Source organism: Pristiophorus japonicus, chromosome 14 (genome assembly GCF_044704955.1).
Source record: "Pristiophorus japonicus isolate sPriJap1 chromosome 14, sPriJap1.hap1, whole genome shotgun sequence".
In the NCBI taxonomy this organism is placed as follows: Eukaryota; Metazoa; Chordata; class Chondrichthyes; family Pristiophoridae; genus Pristiophorus; species Pristiophorus japonicus.
The window spans coordinates 88708280-88734483 of record NC_091990.1 but is presented as its reverse complement, the minus strand read 5'-3'; the positions used below and the strand labels follow the sequence as shown (position 1 = coordinate 88734483).

General features: G+C 38.4%; 1 protein-coding gene across 1 annotated transcript in view; it reads left to right on the top strand.

The window, feature by feature from the left end:
• Positions 1–25814, top strand: part of prdm11 (PR domain containing 11) — a 204659-nt gene extending 178845 nt beyond the window's left edge. The window contains exon 8 of the mRNA XM_070899354.1: positions 17328–25814. Coding sequence (XP_070755455.1) covers positions 17328–19510 — 2183 coding nt within the window. The 3' untranslated portion in view covers positions 19511–25814. The remainder of the gene's footprint in view (positions 1–17327) is intronic.
• The last annotated feature ends 390 nt before the right edge of the window (positions 25815–26204 follow it).

Below are 26204 nucleotides of genomic sequence, written 5' to 3'. Positions count from 1 at the left end.
AAATTGACCCAGCATCAACTGCCGTTTGGGGAATAGAGTTCCAAACTTCTACCACCCTTTGCGTGCAGAAGTATTTCCGAATTTCACTGCTGAAAGGCCCAGCTCTTAACTTTTAGGCAATGCCTCCTAGTCGTAGACTCTCCAACCAGCAGAAATACTTTCTATCTATATTATCAGTTCTCCTTAATATGTTGAAAACTTCAATCAAATCACCCCTTAACCTTCTAATTTCCAGGGAATACAACCCTAGTTTATGTAATATCTCCTCATAATTTAACCCTTGGAGTCCAGGTATCATTCTAGTAAATCTACGCTGCACTCCCTCCAAGGCTAACATATCCTTCCCAAGGTGTGATGTCCAGAACTCCAGGTGTGATCTAAATCAGGGCTTTATATAGCTGTAGCATACAGTTAGAGTAGCCGCCCATTATCTATCCTCTCTGCCTCCTGTCAATAATTTGCCTTCAATTCCATGAGCTTATCAGAGAACTTTAACACTGTGCTGACCAAAAACTGTTCTTGAATCTTAATTAGAGGAATTATATTTAAAATACAACAAGCGTTATAACTCAGCAAGTTCATCCAATGACCTAATCCCCAGATTTGATCCCCCACCTGTGTTGAGTTAACTGATCTCAGCATGGTGGTAGGGTGAATTACAGTTGGCTTCAATTCCCCTAGATAAAAGGAGGGGGAAATTGTCCAGGGTTTCTGCTCTTTAATTTTGCCAGTGGCCTATGTTAGAAATGTGCTTCTGATGCCCTGTCTAGGAAGTGTCTCAAATATGAATAACGGCCACTGGGACAAATTATGAGAAGGAATCTGTGGGACATCACTGGCAAGCAATCAATGCCTTCAGGTGAGGAGGGGAGAAAATGGTGAGAAAAGAAAGAATCAGTAACAAGTAAAATGCACCATAGGTATAAAAGAGAAACTAGCCATTGGGGAATCAGAAAGGTAGAACAGCAAAGAGCGAAATGATAGAGACAGAAACCTGCTGTTGTTTGCAAGCTGGTGAGTTGCTTTGTTTCCAATTCGACCAAAGCTGGAATATATTTATCTCCTGTTGGCCCTTGGCCAGTTGCAAGTGAAATTTTTAATCACCAGTATGGCTTAAGAATGTGCAAAGTATTGTGATTTGATTATTCTTGTGCCGTTTTTCTAGAAAATGTAGCTGTTACAGCCATCATTGAGCTTCTTTTATACTTGAAATTTCTGTGAATTCATTTACTTTTGTTAAATATGTACATTTAACACTGATCCAGTAAGGGTCTAGATTTGGCTCAGTTTAATCAAACATCTCAAATGAGCACAGTTTTCCAGTTTCATTTGATAAGGCAGGTCAAGTCAAGTTCAGGAAAGCACATTCAACAGAAAAATGATACCATGTGGATACTGCCATTACACTGAACACTGCATTGCAACTTATTCCTATCTAAATAAATCTAGTAGTTTGAATATAATTTGAGCCATACTGGTCCTGACCTCGATCTGAATACAGCATTAGTCATTAGAGAATCTGATAACTCTGCTATTGTACAACAATTGGCAGGTAAGCATGTCTACTTCAACATAAATATGAATATGTTTCAAAGTATTGAATGGATATGGGTCCTACCACATACTTGGTAACCTCAGCAGAATTATCCAGTGTTCTTGTAATCTGACCAATAACCAATGAGGAGGGGCTGTATTCTGGCTTTAGCATAGTCGCTTGTTTTTCAAGATCTGTTTAAATATTATCTTGGAACACTCAGCAATGGAATTTGACCTTCATGTCCTTAGCACATCTGAATCACTTACTATGAAACATGATGTAATGGTTACAGCTGTTTGTAAATCTAATTTATTTTAGAAATGCCTTTTTAGTAAAACCCTCTTGATTTATCTTTGTTTTTAAGTAACACATTTATTCTTAAGAGAGTGTAAGCAGCCATGAAAGTATATTGTGTACCCCTAGATTTATGATATTTATAAAATCCATCGACTGGTTAAATGAAGATTGATTTTGGGGCTAAGAAATTTATTGGCTCGTAACTTTACAATATATTATATATCAGTGCTTTTCTTGGTCCACTGAAGATTATACGTGCTTGATTGGGATTTTCTACTTTTATCCCACTGTCTGAACAATGGAAATTTTCCCAGGGTATTTTCACTCACTGACTCCAAGTCTTCCTCAACTGATGCAATCAAGTTTCAATAAAACTCAGGTTCAAATTTCCATTTAAATATCCCTCCCAATGTGAAGTAATGAGGTGTTTATTTCTGGTGCCTACCTGTGCATCTCATTCTCTTAAAATTGATGCTTATGGTTCCTGGTTCTGACTGGATGCTGAAAATAGTTGCTGGTTGTTTATATGCAATGGAGGAACTAATGTTAATAATTCTCACCTTGTTTGATTGCAGGACTGGAAGAAACCATGACAAAAGGGAATATTTTTCAGCATAGTCTGATGGAAATTCATTTAGCTGGGAAATATGTTGTAGGCTTTGTGATTATTTGTGTATCCTTCAATTATTAACATACTGGCAGACAAATTGTTCTGTACGTGACAACTCGAAATATTATAAAAAATACCTTTCTACAACTGGATCTGTTTCATTTTTCAGTAAATCTTATATGTTAATATTTTAGAGAAATTGTAACTGCTTGATTCACTTTCTTATTACCTTTATTCTGTTTAACTTTTTGTGCTCATTGAGGGGAACTATCTCCATGCTAGCAAATAGAAATTTTTGAATTCAATGTCACCATCAGATATGTGGGAAAGGTACAGTAAAAGCCAGAAGTAGGGTAAAGGACTCAATTATGCAAGCAATCTGAGCCTCAAATGAACATCAGTGTGACATTACAAATTCCCAATTACAGTCTACTTACGATGATTCAAAGTAATTTCTTACGCTAAAAACAGTTGAATTATCCAGATCATTTGAATTAAGTGACTGAAATAAGAGGGGTAGACTGTGCCAGCCATGGCTCAGTTGGTAGCACCCTCGTCTCCGAGTCAGAAGGTTGTGGGTTCAAGTCCCACTCCAGGGACTTGAGTACAAAAATCTAGGCTGACACTCCAGTGCAGTACTGAGGGAGTGCTGCACTGCCAGCGGTGCCGTCTTTCGGATGAGATGTCAAACCGAGTCTGCTCTCTCAGGTGGACGTAAAAGATCCTCTACACTATTTCGAAAAAGAGCAGAGGAGTTATCCCCAGTGTCCTAGCCAATATTTATTCCTCAATCAACATCACAGACAGATTATCTGGTCATTATCACATTGCTGTTTGAGGAAGCTTGCTGTACGCAAATTGGCTGCCGCGTTTCCTATATTACAACAGTGACTACACTTCAAAAAGTACTTAATTGGCTGTAAAGCGCTATGGGACGTCAGTTGGTCATGAAAGACGCTATATAAATGCAAGTCTTTCCTTCTTTACCCATTGTTGCCAATTTGAATGAGATTGTCGATTGGTGCTAAACTATGGGTTGATATGTGCCATGACTATCAGTCAGTGATAATGGATTGACAGTGGCTAAACTCATTTTATTTGGGACATTTATATCCATCAGAGAGAGAGAGAGCTTTGTATCCCATCAGTATGAGCTTGATTCAAACCCAAATCTAAGAGGTGAAAAAATAGTGCTCTAACCAACTGCAACACTAAGCTCCAGATTTACAGATATTATTCTTTGCTGTCTCCACTGCTCTATATTTGGATTATCCAATATAAATGCAAGTATGCTGATCTTTCTTTCTATATTGCGCTTCTTGTTGCTGCAGTGCTCTGGCTTCAGATGCCATGACCTTCTGAGCGTTTTACCTTTGGCTGTAGAATACATTTCTTTGTGAAGACTATTTTAATATGGATGAATTTTATAATATAGGAGGACTACTTTTTTCTGAATTATGTTCTACATTGAGAGCAATTATTAATAACTAAAAAAAACTACCAATGCTGAAAATCTGAAGCAAGAACAGAATATACTAAAAATACACAGTAGGTTAGTCAGCATCTAAAAAGGTAAAGACAGATTAATATTTCAGATGGGACCCATTGTTAGAACCATTCTGAGGAAGTGCCCGATCTGAAATGTTAATCATTTCAGGTGTTGACTGACCTGTGTATTTTTATCTTTTTCTGTTTTTACTGCAAAACTAACTTAGCCTGTTTTTCCAATGAACAGTTTGGCACAAAATGAGTGTAGAAATGAATCTGTCTTATTCCTAAGCATTGTCACTAATTGATGCCAGAACCAATCCAGAACAATAACTTGCTTTCAATCCATAGAATTTCTAGTAGAGTAACATACAAGCTATAGTTACTTTCTAAAAGTTTCTACAAAAATCATTAGTTAGTGGTCTATGTGTTGCAACTGAAAACATGAACTTAGCCATGGTAATACCTGACTCATAACAAATTCAGTAAACAACTATTATATCAGAATTATTCATAAATTGACTTGTTGGAACAATAGAAGGATTGCTGCCTTTTTATTGGCAGTGTAAGAACTTCGGGGCCGAAATTTCTCCCCTCCATAAGCTCCATTACCGCCTCTAAGAGGTGGGAATGGAGCGGCGAGGCCTTACCAATTGGGGACGGATGGATGGGCTGACCTGTCTGAAATTGCTCCCAGGCTGGAAGCGGCGGCAACGGGTTTATGCTGCGCCCATTTTCCTGCTGCGTCGGACACACGCAGCCCCTTACCGACCAGCGGCAACCCCCTTTCCCCCCCCTCACGCGGAAGCGGCGCCGTCATGGGTTGGTGCCACTGACAGCTTTCCCCAGCGGGGATCTGTCTGTGACTGGGCGGTGCGTCCGCCTTTAAAGGGGAGGTCGTGCTGCTGGTGACTCCATTACATTTATCTTTGTCGGCTGACTGCCAGGTCAGCCTGACAATTATGCCCCCGGGTTCGGCCGGGCCGCCAACAGGTAACCTGGCACCCCCTCTTGGGTGCCAAGCCACTGGCCCGGCCGAAACCCTCCCTGGTGGCCCAGAGGGCCAAATTGAACTTGTTGCAGAGCTCGCAGTGGTGCTCCCCTTTAACTGAAGGGGAGGGATATTGTGATGCGTCAGCGCAATGCGCTGATGACTGGTTGGGGCAGCCGACCCGCTGCAAGTGTACTTCCGCCCCGCAGCCACCACAACTTCCGCCCCAACCAAAAAAAAATTGTATGCTGAATTTCACTGCTATCTCCACCTCGTGGGTTTGGGCGGAGAACAAAATAAGAAAAACGGAAGGTGCACCCCATTTGGGGCGGGGGGCAATTTCGGCCCCTTCAAGTTTGGTTCTAAAGCTTACCATCTACTTTTAGTCTCACACAAAGCAGGACCAGTTATGGCCGATTTTAGTATGATCTAGGATGTACCACAAGCAGCATGACGTGGTTTTGTTTCCACAGTTAAGGTTCATTGGACAACAGTGAAATTATTATGATAAACTCTTTGTTGGGATATATTTATTATATTGTTACTTCATCCACCCTGATACACCCCACAGTCTCCTCATTGCGGCATCTACTTGTTTCTTAAATGATTCCAGGCTTTTTAGCACTAGTGTGCCATTGTCTTTGGTCCCCACCATGAACTTTGTTCCCTAGCCACCGACTGCATCGCTCTCCCTGGCCACTGTCTGAGGCTGAACCAGAGCGCTCGCAACTTTACAGTCTTATTTGACCCTGAGCTAAGCTTCTGACCTCATATCCTCTCCATCACCAAGACCGCCTATTTCCACCTCCATATCATCGCCTGTCTCCGCCCCATTTCAAGGGATTATGGGGATCGGGTGGGAAAGTGAAATTGAGGTCGAATATCATTCATGATCTTATTGAATGGCGGAGTAGGCTCGAAAGGCTTACTCCTGCTCCTAATTCTTATGTTCTTATCTGCAGTTAAAACCCTCATCTATGTCTTTGTTACCTCTAGACTTAACTATTCTAATGCTCTCCTGGCCGGTCTCCCACCTTGCATCCTCCATAAACTTGTGCTCATCCAAAATTCCAAAGCCCGAATCCTAACTTGCACTAAGTTCCGTTCACCCATCAACCATGTGCTCGTTGATCTACATTGGCCTAGCAACGCCGTGATTTTAAAATTCTCATCTTTGATTTGAAATCCATCCATGGCCTCGCCCCGCCCTATCTCTGCAACCTCCTCCAGCCTTACAACGCTCTGGGATCTCTGCATTCCTGCAATTCTGGTCTCTTGCGCATCCCTGATTTTAATTGCTCCACCTTTGACAGCCATGCCTTCAGCTGCTTGGGCCCTAAGTCTGAAATTCCCTCCCTAAACCTCTCTACCTCTCCTCCGTTAAGACGTTCCTTAAAACCTACCTCTCTGACCAAGCTTTTGATCACCTGTCCTAATATCTCTTTATGTGGCTCTGTGTCAAATTTTGCCTGATTAAGCTTCTGTGAAGTGCCTTGGAATGTTTTACTACGTTAAAGGCACTATATAAATGCAAGTTGTTGTCGAGTGATTACTGTTTCATAACATTTAAGTAGGTTTTCAGCTAGAAAAAGTTTATTTCAGTATGTTTTATTCTTTATGTTTTGAGAGGGCATTTAAATTATAACTGTAGCATTGGCTAGAGGCAGTATAGCAAAGCACTAACACAGAGGTCGACATTTAATTCTCCTTCACTTGAGAATCAGATTGAGCCCTAAATCCCAGATTCACATTACACAAGTTTAGTTTTGGTGCAAAACAGAAACTCCTTCGCACTGACATAAGAACATAAGAAATAGGAGCAGGAGTAGGCCATACGGCCCCTCGAGCCAGATCCGCCATTTAATACGATCATGGCTGATCCGATCATGGACTCAGGTCCACTTCCCTGCCCACTCCCCATAAAGCCTTATCGGTTATCCATCTCTGTCTTAAAATTCCACAGATTTACAACCCTCTGAGAGAAGAAATTCCTTCTCATCTCAGTTTTAAATGGGCGGCCCCTTATTCTAAGATTCTGCCCCCTAGTTCTAGTTTCCCCTATGAGTGGAAACATCCTCTCTGCATCCACCTTGTCAAGCCCCCTCATAATCTTATACGTACTGACACTGAAGTTGTAATGTAAATGCATCCTTAATGAAAATTTCCAGAAGCGAAAATAGGATATTTCTTTCGAGTGCATTTCTTTACAGTGTTGGTAGAAATTGTTTGTTTCCACGGATCGTGTTGGGTGGTCTGCTCCCACATCTCCTCCAATGCTGCTCTAAACCACTTGGCAGGAGGTACAGGAGAACAAGTTAGGAGTTACTCCTCCTTCATGCATCCTCCCCCAGCTTCTTTCTAGGGAAGCATCTGGCCTCCATTGAGTAACTTGGAGAATCAAACCTGCATCCTACCATTCTGTTGTAGTGAGTTGGTGCTCTAGTGCACTGCTACATTTTAACCCCATAACATTGATACACATTTGAAATACTTCTTCCTCCTCACTTCCTCAAGAGCTCTCACTTCTGAAATGAGTTGGAGCTTTTTCCGGAAATAAAACGTTGCAAATTGGCTGTGATGCCAGAATTTTAAATATTTTTATGTTATATATCAACATTTTCCAGATACATTTTTTTGTCTTTTTAAATAGATAAATAGAACCCAAACTTTAAAAAGAATGCTACCACTCTATAAACCATTCATGAAACCAAACTTGAACTGTTTTTATACTGGAACTGTTTCAGTTTGAATTCTGAGAAACTAGTATCATCGAGCCAGTTCCCAGAGTTTACAAAGTTAAATCCAATGTCCTTATCCCAGAATTTAAACTAAAACAGTACTAGTATAAAAGCAACTTCAGTGTATGCTGCCTACACACCGTACTTAAAGCAGAGGTAATTACATAGGATATACGGCAGAGAAACAGGCTATTCGGCCCAACTAGTCCATGCTGGCATTTATGCTCCTCTCGAGCCTCCTCCCATCTTTCCTCCTCTAAATCTATCAGCATAATCCTCTATTCCCTTCTCCCTCATAATGCTTGTGCAGCCTCTCTTTAGATGCATCTATACTATTCGCATCAACCACTCCCTGTGGTAGCGAGTTTCACATTCTCACCACTCTTTGGGTGAAGAAAATCTAGATAAATTACATGTACTGTATTACATTGTCTCTCTTGTTACCTCTTCATTCAATAAGGTTGGTCAAGCAAGATATTCCTTTTTGAAATCCATGCTAACTATTCATTATTATACTTTTTGTTTCTAGATGTTCTTCTATTCTCTCCTTTAGTAGGGATTCCATTATTTTTCCTATCACCGATGTTAAGCTGACTGGTCTATAAATCCCTGGACATGTTCTAGCCCCCTTAAATATAGATATTATGTTTGTTATCTGCCAGTACTCTGGCACTACATCTTTTTTGAACAAATTATTAAATATGTATAGTAATGCCTCTGCTATCTCTTCCCTAGTTTCTTTTAAAATGCATGGATGTAATCCATCCGGACCCAGGGTTTTATTCTCTGAGTTTGATTAGTTTAGTTAATCTATCCCCTTTCTTTATTTTAAATGCACTTATCTCATTACTCATCTCATCATCCAATGTCATGTCCACCTGTTCTATCTCCCTGGTAAATACCGAAGCGAAATAATGATTTAATATTTCTGCCATCTTCCCTATCGTTACTTGTGGTATTGTCCTGTCTATCTCTTACTATTCTCATCCCAGCCTTCCTTTTTTTTAATTAATGTGCCTATAAAATATTTTACTTTTTAAAAATATTCCTTGATAATTTAATTTCATAGTTCCTCTTTGCCTTCCTAATTTTTTTTGACTCTTCTCCAAATCCCTTCATATTCCCCTTATCATGCACTTCCCTATCATGTCTATGTATTTAATGTATGCCTATTTCCTGACCCTCAATTGTTCTCTTCTGTCTTTATTCATCCACGGAGTCACGTTAGTGTTTAGTTCTTTCCTTTTAGCAGAGAAGAACAAGGCTGGATTTGGACAGTCAGAAACAGCTGCATGTCTGTGTGACTAATGGATCGTCAATCTAATTTGATACCAGAGTGGGATTTGATAACAGATGTGCGAAACTTATTGTGGGGAACCAAAGAACATGATTTTAAGTTAAGGGCATTATAAACGAGGTGCAACTTCTTTTAGTTTCACTGTTAATATTTTCCAACTGGATTCTGCCATTCACATTCCCTTCCATACTGGAATCATTCCGACTTCATCATTTGCCTTCTTAATGGTTTTTGTTTATATATTGGATTGAAATTACTTTTGTGTAGTATACAGTTAAAATTTGACCTGCATTGTTGTTCTGCCTCTTTCCTCTTTGTTTGGGTCAGTTCTATAAAGAGGCTTCTCTTTGCCTGACCATACCTCTTCTAATAAAGGGTCCCATTCACAACTTACTTTTTTCTTTTCAATTATGATTGACCTTCTCTGTATTTTCAACATTTTTTGATTTTATTGTTTTCATATATTGGTTTATTGTGCGAAAAAAACATTGACATGCCTCTGAGTTCAACAACACATTCAACAGTTCATTAAACAATGTGCATTTATATAACATTTGTTATGTAAGACATCTTGGAGTACTTTAGGAGAAATGGAGCACAAGCTAATGAAAATGTGGGAGGTGGAGCGAGAGAGAGAGAGAGAGGCATGATCAAAGAAATAGATTTTCAGAAATTTTTGAGGCAAGTAGAGTGGTACTGACGCAGAATTATTTGGAAACAGCATCAGAATGCCATCAAGGGGTAGTACATTACTGTGATGTCCATTCATGCAAACAAAGGAACTATATGACTAGAAGAGACTGTCAAACTAAAGACCATCACATTTTTGTGATGTCAGTAGTGTACAAATGGGACCTGTGCCTCTTATTCAAGAGACGAATAATTATTCAGTTTAATAAAACAAGAAATAGGGGAGCAGAGCCTACCCCCTGTAATACTGAATTAAGTCTTTCATCGAGTCCTATGAATTAATCACTAATATTTCAGAATGTCACTGGAAGTACTCCACAAAATATTACTGTTCTGAATGATCTTTGCTTAACTATTAGTGGTTTAGAGCTCTACTAATGCTCTCCCAACTACTTTCTAAAATAGGTGAGAGCATGCTTCTCGCTTCTAATGGCAGAAAGAATGTTTCTATTGAAGTGTAAGATGAGGATGGAGAATGCAAGATAAGGACAGGAAAAGTGAAGTACAAATCAAAAGAAAAACAAAGATAAAATTATCAAATTGTGTAAAGTTTTTCCCAGCTTATCAAAGAAAATCTCCATGTATTATCCAGCATATGGTGTATTTAGCACTTTAAGGCTCACTGCACTGATGTTTACACATTGTTGGTCCAGAATTTGCAGTGGGTAGTAACAGCGAACTAACAGCGTTCGCCATTATTATCCTTTTGAAACTGACCGCTCCTTCAGGATTTAGCGCACGCGCATCCTAACGCGGAAATCCTGAAGTTACAGTCAGTCATTCACTGCTCCGACACTGGTTGCATAGTCGGCAATCAGTGTAATTAGTGAAACTGATGAAAACATTGGCTTTTCCACAGTAATATTGCTGTTAAATATCCCATTAACTGTTAGGCCATGTTGGATTAGGTATAACTAGGGTTTTAACAGCATATTGCCTGCTAAACAAACTCTCAATCTTAATCTCTAGCAGTACATCAGCAAAACATTGAATGAAGTAATTGTGCAATTAAAATAATGCCCACACTGATAGTCTAAGAGATCATTCCATATTGAGAAGATGAATCCTCACACTCAATGAGAGACCGTAGATATTTCACAGAGCCACTGTGCATCCAGACCGCGTGGTGCCTGTGGGAGGAATGTATTGCTACACCCAGCTTCCTACACTGGGAGCTTGAGGGAGGGAGGGGGTCAGTAGGAATATATGTGTGCTAGGCCCATGCAGCGAAGCCTGGTCTCCAATCGTCTTGAAGCTCCTTGCCTTTGGACCAAGACCTTGCTCTGATAAGTGCGTGTGATAGCAGGTGTGCAAAGACCACCCCAGGTTAAAAGAATACACACACACAGGCAACTTCCACCCTTTAAAATGGGACCTGGCTAGCATTGGTCTCATCAGTCATCTTCGAACTCATTTTAGTGTGGAAGCAAGTCATCCTCGACTCTGGGGGACTGCCTAAGAAGATGGTCCTGAAAAACTAATTTAACTTTGTATATTTTTTTAAAGTTTGTTCATTTTTTTAAGGTTCTATCTTATCCCCGCCAACCCCCCCCCATCTGAGAGCGCCAATCTTTGTTTTGCTCTCTGACATTTTTTAAAAGTCGGGATAAAAGCAGGTTCTCAATTCCTGTTTGCCTGTCTGAGAATCCTGCAATGTGATTGGCTGCTTAGATAGCTTGTTGACGTCACAGCAGATCATGTTAGGGATTCCCCATTATATAGCACTGAAATCACTTCTGCGTCAAAAAAGGAAACCCTCTCGCCACAGAGATCACAAGATCTCTGTGGAAAGCTTTCTTGGGGCCAGCGGCGAATACCTTTGCTTCACCGCTGACCGCAAATTCTGGGCCATTGTGAAAGAGAGGATGAGTCATCCGAATGGAAATTTGCAAAGATGCCCTCTTATATGGCTCAAGAATCACTACATTTTATTTTCCCTGAGTCTGTCAGTTTTAAGTGTGATCAATTATTGTCAGAGAAAAGCCAATTCTCTTGATTATATCTTGGGCATGTCACAGGGAAGCGATGGGTAGCACATACAAGATTTATATGGGGATAAAAAAAAACTTATCTTATCTCCATTTGTTTTCAATGCTGTTTGCCACCCTTTTATAATTGTGTTTACGTTTCACTGTTGATAAATTAAAAATGAATATTTAAAGATGTAGATGTACTTGTTTTTATTTAATTCGTTCATCATTTGATGCTTGTTTTAAAATGTGTTCCTTCGCAATGATGACTAAATCACATACACAGTTTGTAAATTGTGAATGTGTTGACTTTTTCTTCTCTTAAGTTCTTACATTATCCTCATATGACTCTTTGGATTCTGATCTAAGTTGGGTGGGGGGAATTGAATATTTTTGTTTTACCACTCTTTTTTTGGAAGAGAAAAGCAGGAAACTGAAAGGTACTATTGAATTTGAGAAAGCGAAGAATTAAAGGAAAAGGTAAGCAAATGTTAAAATCTGCTGCATCAAATGAATAGTTGTGAATGACTGCAAGTAAATAATTGGGGTGTCATTGACTCTTGCTTTAGATTCTGTCATAAACCCTGAGAGTAACACTCAAGTGATTTATAGATGTCATCTGAATAGAGTAAATTGTAGCCTTATGCTCGCGATTTCTTGTTTTTTGAAGATATACTATAATGTCAATAAAGCAAAATGGACACTAAAGACAGTTCAAAGCAGTGCAAAGTTTCATTGTTTGGAAGGCTGAGAATTTGTCTATAATGTCACATATTTCACGAGAGGTCAATAAGGGAATTATTTGCAGTTCTAAAGCAGAATTATATTTGAATTAAAAGGGCATTTATTACAAATCAAAAAGTATCCTAAATAACTGCTAGTTTTGCACATACTTTCACACATCTCTTAAATTCGGGTATAGCACTGAAAAACTTTCCACAAACACTAAATTTACTAAGACTGAAATTCTCAAAACATAGCAATGTAAATTACAATTCCTTCTGTTTTACTGTAAAGGATATTTTAGATTGTGTGTAATGTTTTATGCAACACTTCAGTTAATCTATTCTGGTACTTTAAAGCTACTGGAACTTTGAATTAGATATTTTTAGGTGTCGATGTGCTGGTATCATAATTATATTATCTGGTTTAACTTATTATAATACCATCTGTACTCCTGTGACATTGTTTATAGGTAATCTGAAATCTAAGCGTGGTTGTAATGTTTAGCTGCAAATCTGGCCTGTTCCTTTAATTTGTGTTGTCTTTTTAGAAATCTGTTTTGTATTTACAGTTGAAACATTAATGAATCTCTCATTTCAGATAAGTTTCTTAATCACTCCAGATATCGTGGAAATCTGTAGCTTCAAACTGAGGAGACCCAGAATAATCAGCATTTATAAATTGGGCCAACAATCAAACTAGTTCTATATCTTAATTATAAATTATATATTATTGCTCAAGTTTCTGCACTTAATAAACTTCTGTGTTATTGACCCGTGGTTGTCAGATGACTATGTACTGTTAAACTGTCTCCATCAATGACCCTATGTGCCCACAACAACAATTTGTATTTATATAGAGCCTTTAACATGGTAAAACATCCCAAGGCCCATCACAGAAACGTAAATCAGACAAAAATTGACACCGAGAGAAAATCCAGCTAGTAGAGACTGAGTTTAAAAAAGGAATCCAGATGATTCATGTAGTTTTATTTTTTATCTTATTTGCCTTGATGAACTCACTCTGGGAATGTAGCCCACATTTCCCAGCACTACTGAAGTATTGCACCAATGGTCACTCAACTCTGCATTCTATTCTATGCGGTAAGAACTGCAAGGCAAACATATTATGGCATTCTGTTTGCATACATGAATCCTGACTTGTCACCAAAGGAACTTCAAAATATTTTTTAACATATTTTAGCCAAACTCAAAAGATTGCTTTCTGCTGCCATACTCTTGTTTCCAGTGATGATGCTGAGAACTGTGTGTTATCTAGTCACCAAAACAAAAATGTACAAGATGTCAGCATTGGATATTTAATAGTGTACCACCTAGATCTCTCACTGGATTTTGCTGTAAAAATAATGGTGAGACCAACAGCATTCACCTTTATGTGTAAATCGGATAGCAAGCTTTGGCGACTGCACATGCGCAGTTAAACCCGCAAATAATTGTCTAAGATGCCCTGCTCTTCCGAAAACAGCATCTCGCCGTCTGACTCACCATTCAAATATATTGAACAGCGTGAAGTTGCTGTACTTACCACATTGATACGGACTAAGCTTGCCAGTAATAGTTAGGGCTTGTCCTTTTCAGTCCAAGCACCCTTCTAATGGTGCAGTAAGTCTTAATTACTGCCAAGCAACCTCTCTGGCACTGTAAATGAACTCCTACAAGCGTGGAATCTCATTCCTTCAGCTTTTAAAAAATAACTAAATTTTTTAAATTTTTTCTTTTATATATCTCTCTTGTAATCCGATCTTTCTGTCCCTCTCTTTTGATACTTGATTTGACATTGAATTCAATATTCCAACTCAGACTTCCTGGTTCAAATTTGGCGCTGTTCATTAATGATTCTTCAATCCGTTAAAAGTCTCAGTTAGTAGCACTCTCGCCTCCGAGTCAGAAGGTTGTGGGTTCAAGTCCCACTCCAGAGACTTAAGCACCAAAATCTAGGCTGATACTCCAGTGCAAAACTGAGGGAGTGCTGCAATGTTGGAGCTGCCGTCTTTCGGATGAGACGTTAAACTGAAGCCCCGTCTGCTCTCTCAGGTGGCCGAAAAAGATCCCATGGGCACTATTTCAAAGAAGAGCAAGGGAGTTATCCCTGTTGTGCTGACCAATACTTATCCCTCAATCAACATCACTAAAAACAGATTATCTGGTCATTATCACATTACTGTTTGTGGGACCTTGCTGTGTGCAAATTGGCTGCCACATTTTGTACATTACAACAGTGACTACACTTCAAAAGTACTTCAATGGCTGTAAGACGCTTTGGGATGTCCTGAGGTCGTGAAAGGCACTATATAAATGCAATACACAGTTGCTTGTCCTGATCACACAGGTTCCAGATGCTCTGTAGAGGGCGCTACACTTTTTGGATGGTTGGCGGACAGGAACTTGCTGCGCAAAGCCCATAAAAAGTTTGTGGGCAAGTGCAAGTCTAATGAACGGCTAGTGCACCATAATATCTAGAGTTTGCATTGCTCTTTTGTATATGTTTCTATTTCCAATCTATAAAATAAAGAAAAGACTTGTACAACACATTGTGATATTTTATTCCTTAACGTAAAAAATGCTTGCATTATTTCCTGTGGTTCATTGCCTGTGATGTTATTTCTTTAAACTACTGACATTAAAACTGTAGCACTATATTTCACACAAATACATTTTTTTAATCCATGTAGATTTGCCTGTATGTTTTGTTTTTATACTTAGTTGGCTTCCTAACTTCAACTATTTTCAGATTCCCTCAATATTTCTAATCCATTTTAGTTGCTGCTTTTCCTTGGATCAGTAAGTTGCCTCCCAATAGTTAATAGGGAGTTTACCTTTACCTGCAGAGTTCTTCTACTTTCCATTCTTCTCTCTTTCTCGCCACATTCAAGAAGGAGCAAATAATATTTGCTCGCAAATGAATCAAGATCATAATCAATAGAGTTGATAAATCACTCGATGCAGTTTACCCTGGTTCATTCAAGGTTGTGGGTAGGAGGTTTAGTAGTTCATTCAAGTGTGATAGTGTCAGCTGGACAGATGATATATACACTGTGCCAAAGCAGAAGAGCATAACATGTTATTCATTGATTAAGGAATAGTTGTAAACTGATTATTGGTCTACTCTCTCAGATGGGGGCAGCAGCCACACAAACGTATCTATTCCTTTATACATGTGAATTATATCTGTCAATATTACCTATCATGTTGTGCATTTTGTTTGTGCGCGTGTGTTATATATATTGAGGTTTCAAGATACGCAGCCCAACATTGAACGTACTGTGACAGACGAATTAGAATTGGATTTTAGTGATAGAAGATAGTTATAATAGATGAATGTGAATTTATTTTCTGTCTGTGTACCTTTTTATATTTTCCTTCTGGATCTAATTTACTTGACTCTGTGTTTAGTACACTGTACAGGTTAGATTACAGAAATGGAATACAGTACACAGTATACAGAGATCACGAATCACATTCTAGGAGTTAAATGTTCAGCTATAATAAAGTAAAATGCAGTAAATATTCTATTCAATACAGTCGGTAGAAATGTAACATTTCCACTGCAGATTGTGGGTAGGAGGATTAGTTATATTTATGTAAATTGCTAATCTATACAAGGATATATAATAGGCAAATGTTTAGCTATCATAAGGTACTTGGGCACCATAATGTAAGTAGTTGTGACAAAATGTATGTAATGTGTTTGTAATTATATAAAGTCCTTTTACTTCTGTGAATTAATATCGTTTTAAAATACATTTAGTATCACAGCACATCTCACTGGAGAAAGAAAAGGTCTCCTTCCCTGCAGTATTTCTTCAATGGAATGATGTCTGATGTTTCTAGGGTTCACATGTGGTCTCAATTCCATCACCATAATTAGCTTAAATAACATCCACACAATTTTTTAGTGTTAAACAACAACTGTTATTTCAGTTAGGTAGATTTGTTAATTATATAATCTTTGCAAACCTATTCTGTAAATGTAATTATGTATAATTATTCACTCTCAATGTCAGACAATCTCTGGCTTTCAAAAGGGTTGAGAAGTTAGAAATATATCCCTGGAGGGGGAGTTTGATTTCACTGTTGCATAGATAAGTACATGGATATTTTTTAAAAAGCATAAAGGAAGGTAACAATTTGCTTTGTTGTTTGAGAAATATTGACCCAGATTTTCCAGTCATATATACAATGAGGCTAATGGCGCTCACCTTTATTTATGCGCAATCGTACAGTAACTTCAGGTGAGAGCCAGATACACAGTTAAACTCAACTATCCAAGAGTTGTTGTCCGAGTTGCTTCACGAAAATGCCATCTCGCTATCTGGCTCACCAATTAAAAGCATTGAGTAGTGTGAAGTTGCTGTATTTGCCTGGTAGATACCCACTAAACTCACCACAGAAAGTTAAGTCTTGCCAATTCCAGTAATGATGTGATAAGTGTTAATTACTGCCTCTCTGGCACTGAAAATTAACTATTGCAGTGTGGAGTCTCATTCCTTCATGTTTTAATTGTTGGAGATTTATAAAATGTAATTTTAACTTAAAAAAAAAAAAAATTCCTTTCTGTCTGTCTCTTAATCCAATATTTCTTTCCCTCTCTTTATTTCTCTTTCTGTACCTGATTTGACATTGTGTTCACCCACTTGAATTTACATTTCCTTCTCAGCCCTTGCGCTGGTAGTTTCACAATCCTTCACCCTGATTGGTTAAGGAGATACACAGTTGCTTTCCCTGTTCACTCATGTCCCAGATGACATGTTTCCCTCACTGTGACGTTATTGCCTCGTACTTTCAGCAACTTGCCACGGAAAAAAATTACAAACCTAAACATGCAAGAGCAGGTCTAAGTAATAGTAGATGCTGTTAGATTCCCTCCTACAGCAAAATCTGGCCCAATATGATTATGATAAGATCTATTTAAGAAAAACAATTTAGGCTGAACTTATCTGTATTTTTTTCTTTTTCCCCATCCTAGCTCCAGAAGCACAGACTCCTGTCCCAGTTGTCATGGATGACACTAGTGAGCAGGAGATGGATTCAGCTGATGAGTCAATGTCTAATGAGATGCTGGCCACCACAGATGAAATATCGAAAACCGCTACTGGTACTGGTCGGAGAATCAGACGCTTCAAGCATGAATGGCTGAAGAAGTTCTGGTTCCTGCGCTATTCGCCCACTCTAAATGAAATGTGGTGCCATGTTTGCAGGCAGTACACCGTTCAGTCCTCCAGGACATCAGCCTTCATCTTGGGTTCTAAGCAGTTCAAGATCCACACTATCAAACTGCATGCCCAGAGTAATCTTCATAAGAAGTGCTTGCAGCTTTATAAGCTTAGGATGCATCCAGAAAAAACTGAAGAGATGTGCCGAAACATGACACTGTTGTTCAATGTTGCCTATCACCTAGCCTTTGAAGGAAGGCATTTTTCAGATTTCAGACCATTAGCTGAACTTCTGAAAAAATGTGACTTAAAGATTGTTGACCAATACTTGAATGAGGGAGACTGTCAAACTTTAATTCATCACATTGCAAGGTCTCTTCGTGAGGACCTCTTTGAAAGGCTCAGGGTGTCTCCATTTATGAGTGTGATTTTGGATGGGCAGACAGATGACTTGGTTGCTGATAATGTTGCAATCTACATTCAGTATATTACCAATGAAGGGCCAGCTGCTACAGAGTTATTGTCCCTACAGGAATTGAGCTCTGCAACAGTGGATGGTTATACTCAGGCACTGGACAGGGCCTTTGGAGGCATAGGGATCAAATGGAAAGATGAAAAGTTGATTGTAGGACTGGGGGTAGATGGAGCCAACATGACAACAGGGCTAAGATCAGGTTTGGCCATGAAGATCAAAAAAGCTTTGCCTTGGCTGCTCTCTGTCCCTTGTGTGGTGCATAGGCCTCACTTGGAAGTATTGGATGCTATAAGCAACAAGGACCTAACCTGTTTGGAAGAACTGGAGAACAACTTAAAGCAGTTGCTGAGTTTTTATCGTTACTCCCCTAAGCTCATGTGTGAACTAAGAGCTACTGCAGCAACACTTTGTGAGGAGACAGAATTCCTTGGTGACATTCGAGCCGTCAGGTGGATCATTGGAGAGCAGAATGTCCTGAATGCATTGATCAAGGATTATTTGGAGGTGGTAGCTCATCTTAAAGATGTTAGTGGTCAAGCACATAAAGCAGATTCTGCTGCCATTGCTTTGGCACTGCTGCAGTTCCTGATGGACTATCAATCAGTTAAGCTAATCTATTTTTTGTTAGATGTCATTGCTGTGCTTACGCGGCTGGCATTCGTTTTCCAGGGCGATCACCTCCTCATTACCCATGCAGATGACAAGATTGAAGAAGCCATTGAAGAAATCAGTAGATTGGTGGAATCACCAGGAGAATATCTACAAGAGTTTGAGGAGACCTTTCACGAAAATTTTCATGGTGTTCCTCTGAAAAACCTAAGAGTAGCAGAAGCCAAGTTCAATTCAATAAGAGAGAAGATATGCCAAAAAACCCAGCTGATTCTAGCCCAGAGGCTGGACTCTAATAGTCGCACAATTATTCGAGCATGTCAAGTGTTTGATGTTGCCACGTGGCCGCAAAATGAGGAAAACCTGATGAGTCATGGTGAGGAAGAGATCATGCATATATATAAGCACTTTGAAATAATTCCATCTTTTGCAAGGGAAGTAGGTCTGGATGGCAGAGATATTCGAGGAAGCTTATTGCAGGAATGGAAGGAGCTCAAACCCGAGTGTTACAACAAGAATGGTTTCAAAGAGTTGAGCCGTCACATTTTTAAGTATAAACAAAGATTCCCAATACTAAATAGGATCATTCAGTTATTGCTTGTCCTGCCAACTTCAACAGCAGCTTGTGAGAAAAGTCGTGGTGCCTTCTACCGGATACGCAACAATAACAGGTCGCGACTTAGCCTTGACCAACTCAATGATCTTCTAACTATTGCTGTCAATGGCCCACCTATTGCCAACTTTGAGGCAAAGAGGGCACTGGACTGTTGGTTTGAGGAGAAGTCAGGGAACCGATATTCCTTGTCTCCAGAGATGATAAGCAGAGTTACTTCATTGGACCAGAAACCAACATTACATGGCCTAGACATGGGAACTGATTGTCTAACAGATATTCATGAAACCATAATGTAAATGATTGGTACTTTTAAATTGCCTATACATCCACTATATCCCAAAACCCATTGTTACTTAGGAACTTTCTGAAAATGACAATTTGTGATAGACAGGTACAAATACCAGACCAGCAAAGTCAGCAGGATGTTGGTAAACTTTCACCAGTAAACCACTGCAGTCCTGATCTGTAGGATCTAATCCCTACATTGATTCCATGTTTTATTGTAGCCTTTGGCATATCAATGCTCGCCTATATTGAGAGTTCAAAATTATCTGAGTGGACTGGTCTAGTAAAATTTGGTACTGTTTTGTCACTAAAAATATTAATTGCTATTTCGCTTTTAGTAATGCAGATATTAGATAAGAAAAGTGATTGGTCATTCTAATTTTCCTTTGGAAACTGGTTATATAAGCTGTCTAAGGTTGATATATTGGTCAACTTGTCCAGTCTTTAACTAACCTCTTTTGTTATTTACATAAACAATAAATAAGCATTAACAATTAATCTGATGGGGAGAGGGAAGGGATGGAATTAGTTATTTGTGGGGTTGTAAAAGATGTAAAATGCATAGCCCAAGGGATTTAAAAAGTATATGTATTTACATTATTTTTATAGATGACAATTATTGATAATAGATGGTCATGTTTCATGTTTAGTGAGCATGTCTTAAAAAAATACGCCAGGGAAAGAACGAATGTATCAAGGGGATATATTTCCTTGTCTCATTCCGTTATTGCTGTGGAAGGAAGCACACACATATCAGGCACTGCATCAATTGAGCATGCTCACTTCTGTTCAGTAAGCTAGGCTAGACTGTAAAATTCAATATGTGTGCTTATACAGAAGGACTGCTGATAGAAACTATTCTCACATCTGAGAAATTTGGGCAGTCTCAACACTCTTACCACTGGATAACAGTCTGTTCTTAAAAACTATCCTAAAATTAGATGATATTGAGACTATTTTGATTATTTCAATCAGCAAGGGAGTAAGGATAGTCATTCTGAGAATGGTAAAGTCATACAGCAATCTGATGTATTGTGAGGGTACTATTTAAACTTGTTATCTTTCATAGCATTTGTTGAGGATCATACCTTACCTAGAGTGCCAGATGCTGTCACTGGCTGTAAAGCACTTTTATTACTTACTTTGACAAGTATAGATACCCCAAAAATTACACTACATTTTATTTGACAGTTCCTAGTCATGCTTTATGCCTGTGGTGTTTCAAGTTTTTATTCTGAATACAGTACTGCACAAATCAGTCAACATCATTGTTATTAGTTCAACAAATTCACATTATAGCATTTAAACTTAACATTTTTTTAAAGTCTCTTACTCTTGAGAATGAGACATCAGTTGTAGGGCAGATATGATTTTTGAGAGTTCTAAATAGAAATTTGAGTAGAACAAAAAAAAGATATTTTATTAATAAGTAATATTTTCTCATTAAATTAACTTTACTAGTAGAAGTGAGATTTCTGCCTCCAGGTGCCATTAGCAGTGGCCATGATCCTTAACAGTTAAATATGAAAGGCTGCTATTTCCAGGGACCCTCATTATAAAAATTACCAAGGAACATGAGAAGCTCATGTTTCCAAGTGACCATAACAGTCTAAAGCCAGTTTAAACACTGAACAGGCATTCTGGTACCTTTAACTTGTAGCCACCAACTCCTGCAGGACGGTGATTAGACCTGAAGTCTCTTAGAACGCCATGTAAGCCTGGATATTATGCTGTGCGATATTATTGTACAACCACTTAACGCATTTGCTTCAAATTATTATGACTGCGATTTAAAACCATGCATTAAAGATCAGGCAACTTAATCCTGTCAGTCCGGGCAAGATTTAAATTCACAACTGAAGTACAAAGGTGATAGGAAAATAATGCTGTTCTACCTGTTCACTTTTCTGAGCAATTTGCTCAATGCACATTAAGTCATGAAATTTAGTTTTTCAAAAGTTGATTGCTAGATGCAGATTTTAGAATGCAATAAGACTATACCTAGAATGGTACAAAATGCCAGGGCATATAATATATTAGAGAAAGAGCCACAACCAATTTATATACACATTGACTATCACAGTGAGAATTAGTGATTAAATTTATGTTGTATAGCCCTGCAAAACATTATTTTTTCGCAGTCTATAATGCACAATATCCTTGACGAGAATTAGAGAAATGTCTAGTTTTTTTAAAAAACTGATTGTATTACAGTATATTCTAAATTCCAAAGTTCTTTTATATATAATATACAGTTTAAAAATGTTGTGGAAATGTTAGTACATCCCCAAAGGGTTAATCGTGTTGAGATTGAGCTCCATTTCAATCACTATAGGTTTGATAGGTTCAAAGCACAGAAGGGAAAGTACTATGATTGAAGCTGGCTTTGTTAGCAGGTAAGATCCATTTCCATGACATACCCTCTTTTGGTTCCTAGCAAGGTAATAAGCTTAGCTATGATCTAAGCTGCCGTCAAGAAAATCAAGTGTTTAAATTGGGGATAGAAATTTATGGCAGCCAGAAATCCTCCTTCTATTAAAATATTTGGTTTATAAATTTCAAATATTTGAGCAATCTGTTGTTTAATCAGAATGAATTCTTCATTGTAATAGTAAACATCTTTTCTGATGTCTACAAATGGAGATCAAAGTAGATGTATTTTATCTGCATAATGAAGCCCCATTCTCAACATGGTTTGTATATTTTTAAATGCATGTCTATTTTTGTAACCATGTGGAGATTGTTACTATAGTTAAAGTTACTGAATGTGCTTGCTCAGAGTTGCTTGCCATGGACTGCCCAAATTATTGATGGCTACCAAATGCAGTGAACTAACTGAGTTTCTATACTCTTGAGTTACAATAATTTAGCTGCACTATTTAAACATTAGCTTTTACCCAGAACTGATAAGAACTGGTGCTTTTAGCATTTCAGTTTAAAAAAAAATGATTACTGTGGTCACACTGGGATATATGTAGGCAAAGGTTAATTGGAGGGGAGAAGGGTAGCATAAATGCACAGATATAATAAACTAAGGCTACCGTACATGCAACAATCCGATTGGGTACAGGAATAAGGCTGCCTGGAGTTAGCTATCTTTCTAGATTTGCCATTTTAAGTTTCATGTGATATGTATGAACTCAGTCATGGTGTATAAATTAGAACTATATGGAAAAGGTAACAAAAAAAATCAAATATAGAAGAAACTCTTGGAAGCATCAAATCACTTTTTGGTTACCGTCGACACACTTGGCATCATCGATCACAGTTGTCCAAAGGAACACAAGGAGACAATGAACACCTCAAACAGGACTGGCTGTCAAACACTTGGATGTTGCCATTCACCTGGGGACAAAAGCCACAGGAATGACATACATTGTCTTATGCAATATGACTGGTGATGGTGTCGCTCAAGGTGCTGAAGACAAATTACTGTATATTTACTACTGGGCTACATATATGATTTCTCTTTTTTTGTTTGGTTAATATAGATTTTTTAAGCATGATGTAGCATTTTTTCATATTGTGTTTCCTTCAACAGAACCCATTTCATTGTATTTGCAGGTGTATTTTAATGACAAATTAAGTAGCCTTTCAGTTTTGCAAACTTGTTTCTTTGTTTTCCCTCACCATTTGTTTTCCTTTCCGACTTTTAAACCCCTGTGCCATTAGCTTCCTCAGCTCCCAGGGTTACCACTAGGGAGGTTGAAAAGAGCAAAAGTTTTTAAAACATTTCCTTCATATGGTGAAGCACTTCTTCCTGCATCCTGACCTCCCCCGTGGCAAGAATACTTGAGGGAATCATGGTGAGAATCCTGTTCCTTCCACTCTGCTGATGTTTGCATTGGTACACTGATGCATTGCACTGCTGGGCCCTATGGACTTATTTCTGCCACGACTGGGTTGGGAATGCAACCAACTTGTTTACGTTTGACTTTTTTAAAAAACAGTCAATAGAGAGAAGCAATTACATGACAAGTTAAGACTGAGTTGTTGCCTGAAGGTTCCTTAGTAAAATATATTTAAAAACAGATTTTCCTGTTAAAGCACTTATTAGTTGCCTACTACATTTCAATATTCTTATTTGCTGTAGGTTGTTTGATTGAAAAACAAGGAGCTTAAGAGCAATTACCTCCATGCACCAATGTTTGACTCTATTAGCTTCAGTTGAAAGGTAAATAGCTGCAATAATGTTTTTATTAAAATCAAGTTTTTGTTTGAACTTTTTTAAATGAAAGAGTAAGAAAATGCCATTTGTACTTTTGTTTCCATCTGGTCCTCATTCACTTACCTCCTCATCCCCTTCCTTCACAGCGCAAATACAGGATTCATTCAGCTACTCACATGAAGGAAGTGCCTTTAGGGATTCAGTGTTACCCTTTGAGTATGGCTTCCTCCAGGTGAAGGGATTAGTCCTTGATTAAGGGTGCATTTATAATGTACATTTATTGTTAGTACAAAGCAATGTCCACTTCACATTGACATTAAACTGTCAGTATTCATCTGGAGTCAGCATCCAACCTGATTCCAGAGCAAAGAAGAATAAGACTCTGGAGAAGGGAGAATTACACACCTTGGGTTCGACACTACATGGATTGTAAATCTAGTGCAGTGTCAATGGTTTACAAAGTGCTCGAATACTTTGCAGTCCCAGTGGCACTTTTTAAACCTAGATGACTTAAGTTAAATATTGAATGCGCAGGGATTCTCCCCTGCCCACTCTGAACATGTACATTTTTAACTGTACATTTATCCAGGCAGAGCTCTTTGCTGGGCAGGACAATTCCAATCATGCAGGAGCCAAGCCATGTAAACACAGTACTACCTGAAAGGCAGCTACTGATTTCAGGCTGATAATTGCAGTGTAAATTTACAGTTCGATGCAACTTGCTCCTGGACTCCTGTGAATATTATTCTCTTACTAGCTGTGAGCTGGGTTGATGATTGTACCAGATCATCACATTTCCCATGACTTCATCTCTGCTTGGCATCTCCTCAGGTTGGGCCAATTGAGACTGGGAATTAATTGATCTCACACATTAACACTTCAGTGTAGATGTGGTTGATCCAAAGTAAGCTAAGAATGACCTATGGAGTACTTTGTAACACTCTGGCTCTGTAGTGACAGATACTGTGATGAATTAACTTCATGGTTTCCTGAGTATATTTATCAAGGAGATGATGGGATTCATAGTTATCCACAGCATGATTTCCTGAAGCTGCTCTTATATTGGGCTAGGAATTAAAAAGTGGGTCTTCCTGACCACTGAATTTAGTGAATTGAGCAAATTTACACCTGCTCCCCTGCTCTTTCCCCATAGTCCTGCAAATGTTTCCATTTCAAGTACATATCTAATTCTCTTATGAAAGTTACTATTGAATCTGCTTCTACCAGCCTTCCAGATCATGACAACTCGCTGCATAAAAACCCATTTTCCTCATCTGTTTCTCCCCCTTCCCCATTCTCAGCCCAATTGAACTATAGGACCCTGCTGCTGTCCTGTCTGAGATCAGCTAAGTCAGCACAGACTGGGAATCGAACTTGAGACTTTCCTGGGACCACACCAAATGATGCATGTTTTAATGCCTAGGAAGAACAGCTCCTAAGTAGCTAGTCTGCTATTTACTGTGTTATAAAATCCCTACATAAAGAACAAGGTTCTGTGAAAACTTTAGTTCATGTATCTTTTAAAATAATCATCTGATGACTGCATTTAGTTGTGTAATTGTTGCCTAGTTTAGGACTAATTTAAGAGCTTAGATATCTGAAAGCAAAGAATGTTGAGAAAAAAAATAAGCAATAATGAGACATTTAAAATTCGTCAGAAAATCCTAGCTACATATAAACATAGAAACTGAAGGATATAATCGATTAATGTGGATCAAAGCTATTTTCATTGCTGGCATCATATAAATTTCTTTATTGAGATATTTAACGCTATACACTAGTTGAAATGAATAGTGCTAATGTTCTGCTGATGGAGGAAGTTAGATACAACTAATGCTGAAAATCTAGAGGAATTATTTTTATTCCTTGTTCACGATATTAAATTTATTGTTGTACTCCTATCCAGAGGTGACCATGTGATTTGACTAAAACATCTAACAGTATTAGAGCCAGTTCTCAAGTATCCTCCCCCCGACCCCCCCTAATTCCATTACACTTTTAGAGATTGATTTTATTCCTCATTTTATTACAGGTTCTGTTCAAGGAAAAACAGTGTGCAGTTTTTCTGAATATTCAGACTGTATTTCCTGTCTAATTAAAACTGCCTGTGTAATCTATACATTTAATAAAAGCAGTAACAAGTCTAATGCTGATGATTTCAAATCAGGTTGAAATGGGTTCTTCTAAGACTAATAGCAAATTGGCAGCAGACTTCAGTCCCAGCCCTGAGAATCAGGCTGCCACATTTGAGATTTTAAAAAAAATTCTCACGCATAACCCATTGGGTCTGTCCTGCCATTTTGTTAGCCGTGGCAGTTTTATTTTTTTAATTTTAATTAATTGCACTTTCTTCATAGAATCATAGAATGGTTACAGCACAGAAGGAGGCCATTCGGCCCATCATATTCCTTGATACTTTTATTTTCCAAGTAAGTATTAATCTCGCTTTTAAACACCTGAATAGGTGATTCTGCACCTATAACCATCTGGATCAGTGCATTACCCATTTTTACAGCCCTTTGAGTGAAGTAGTTTCT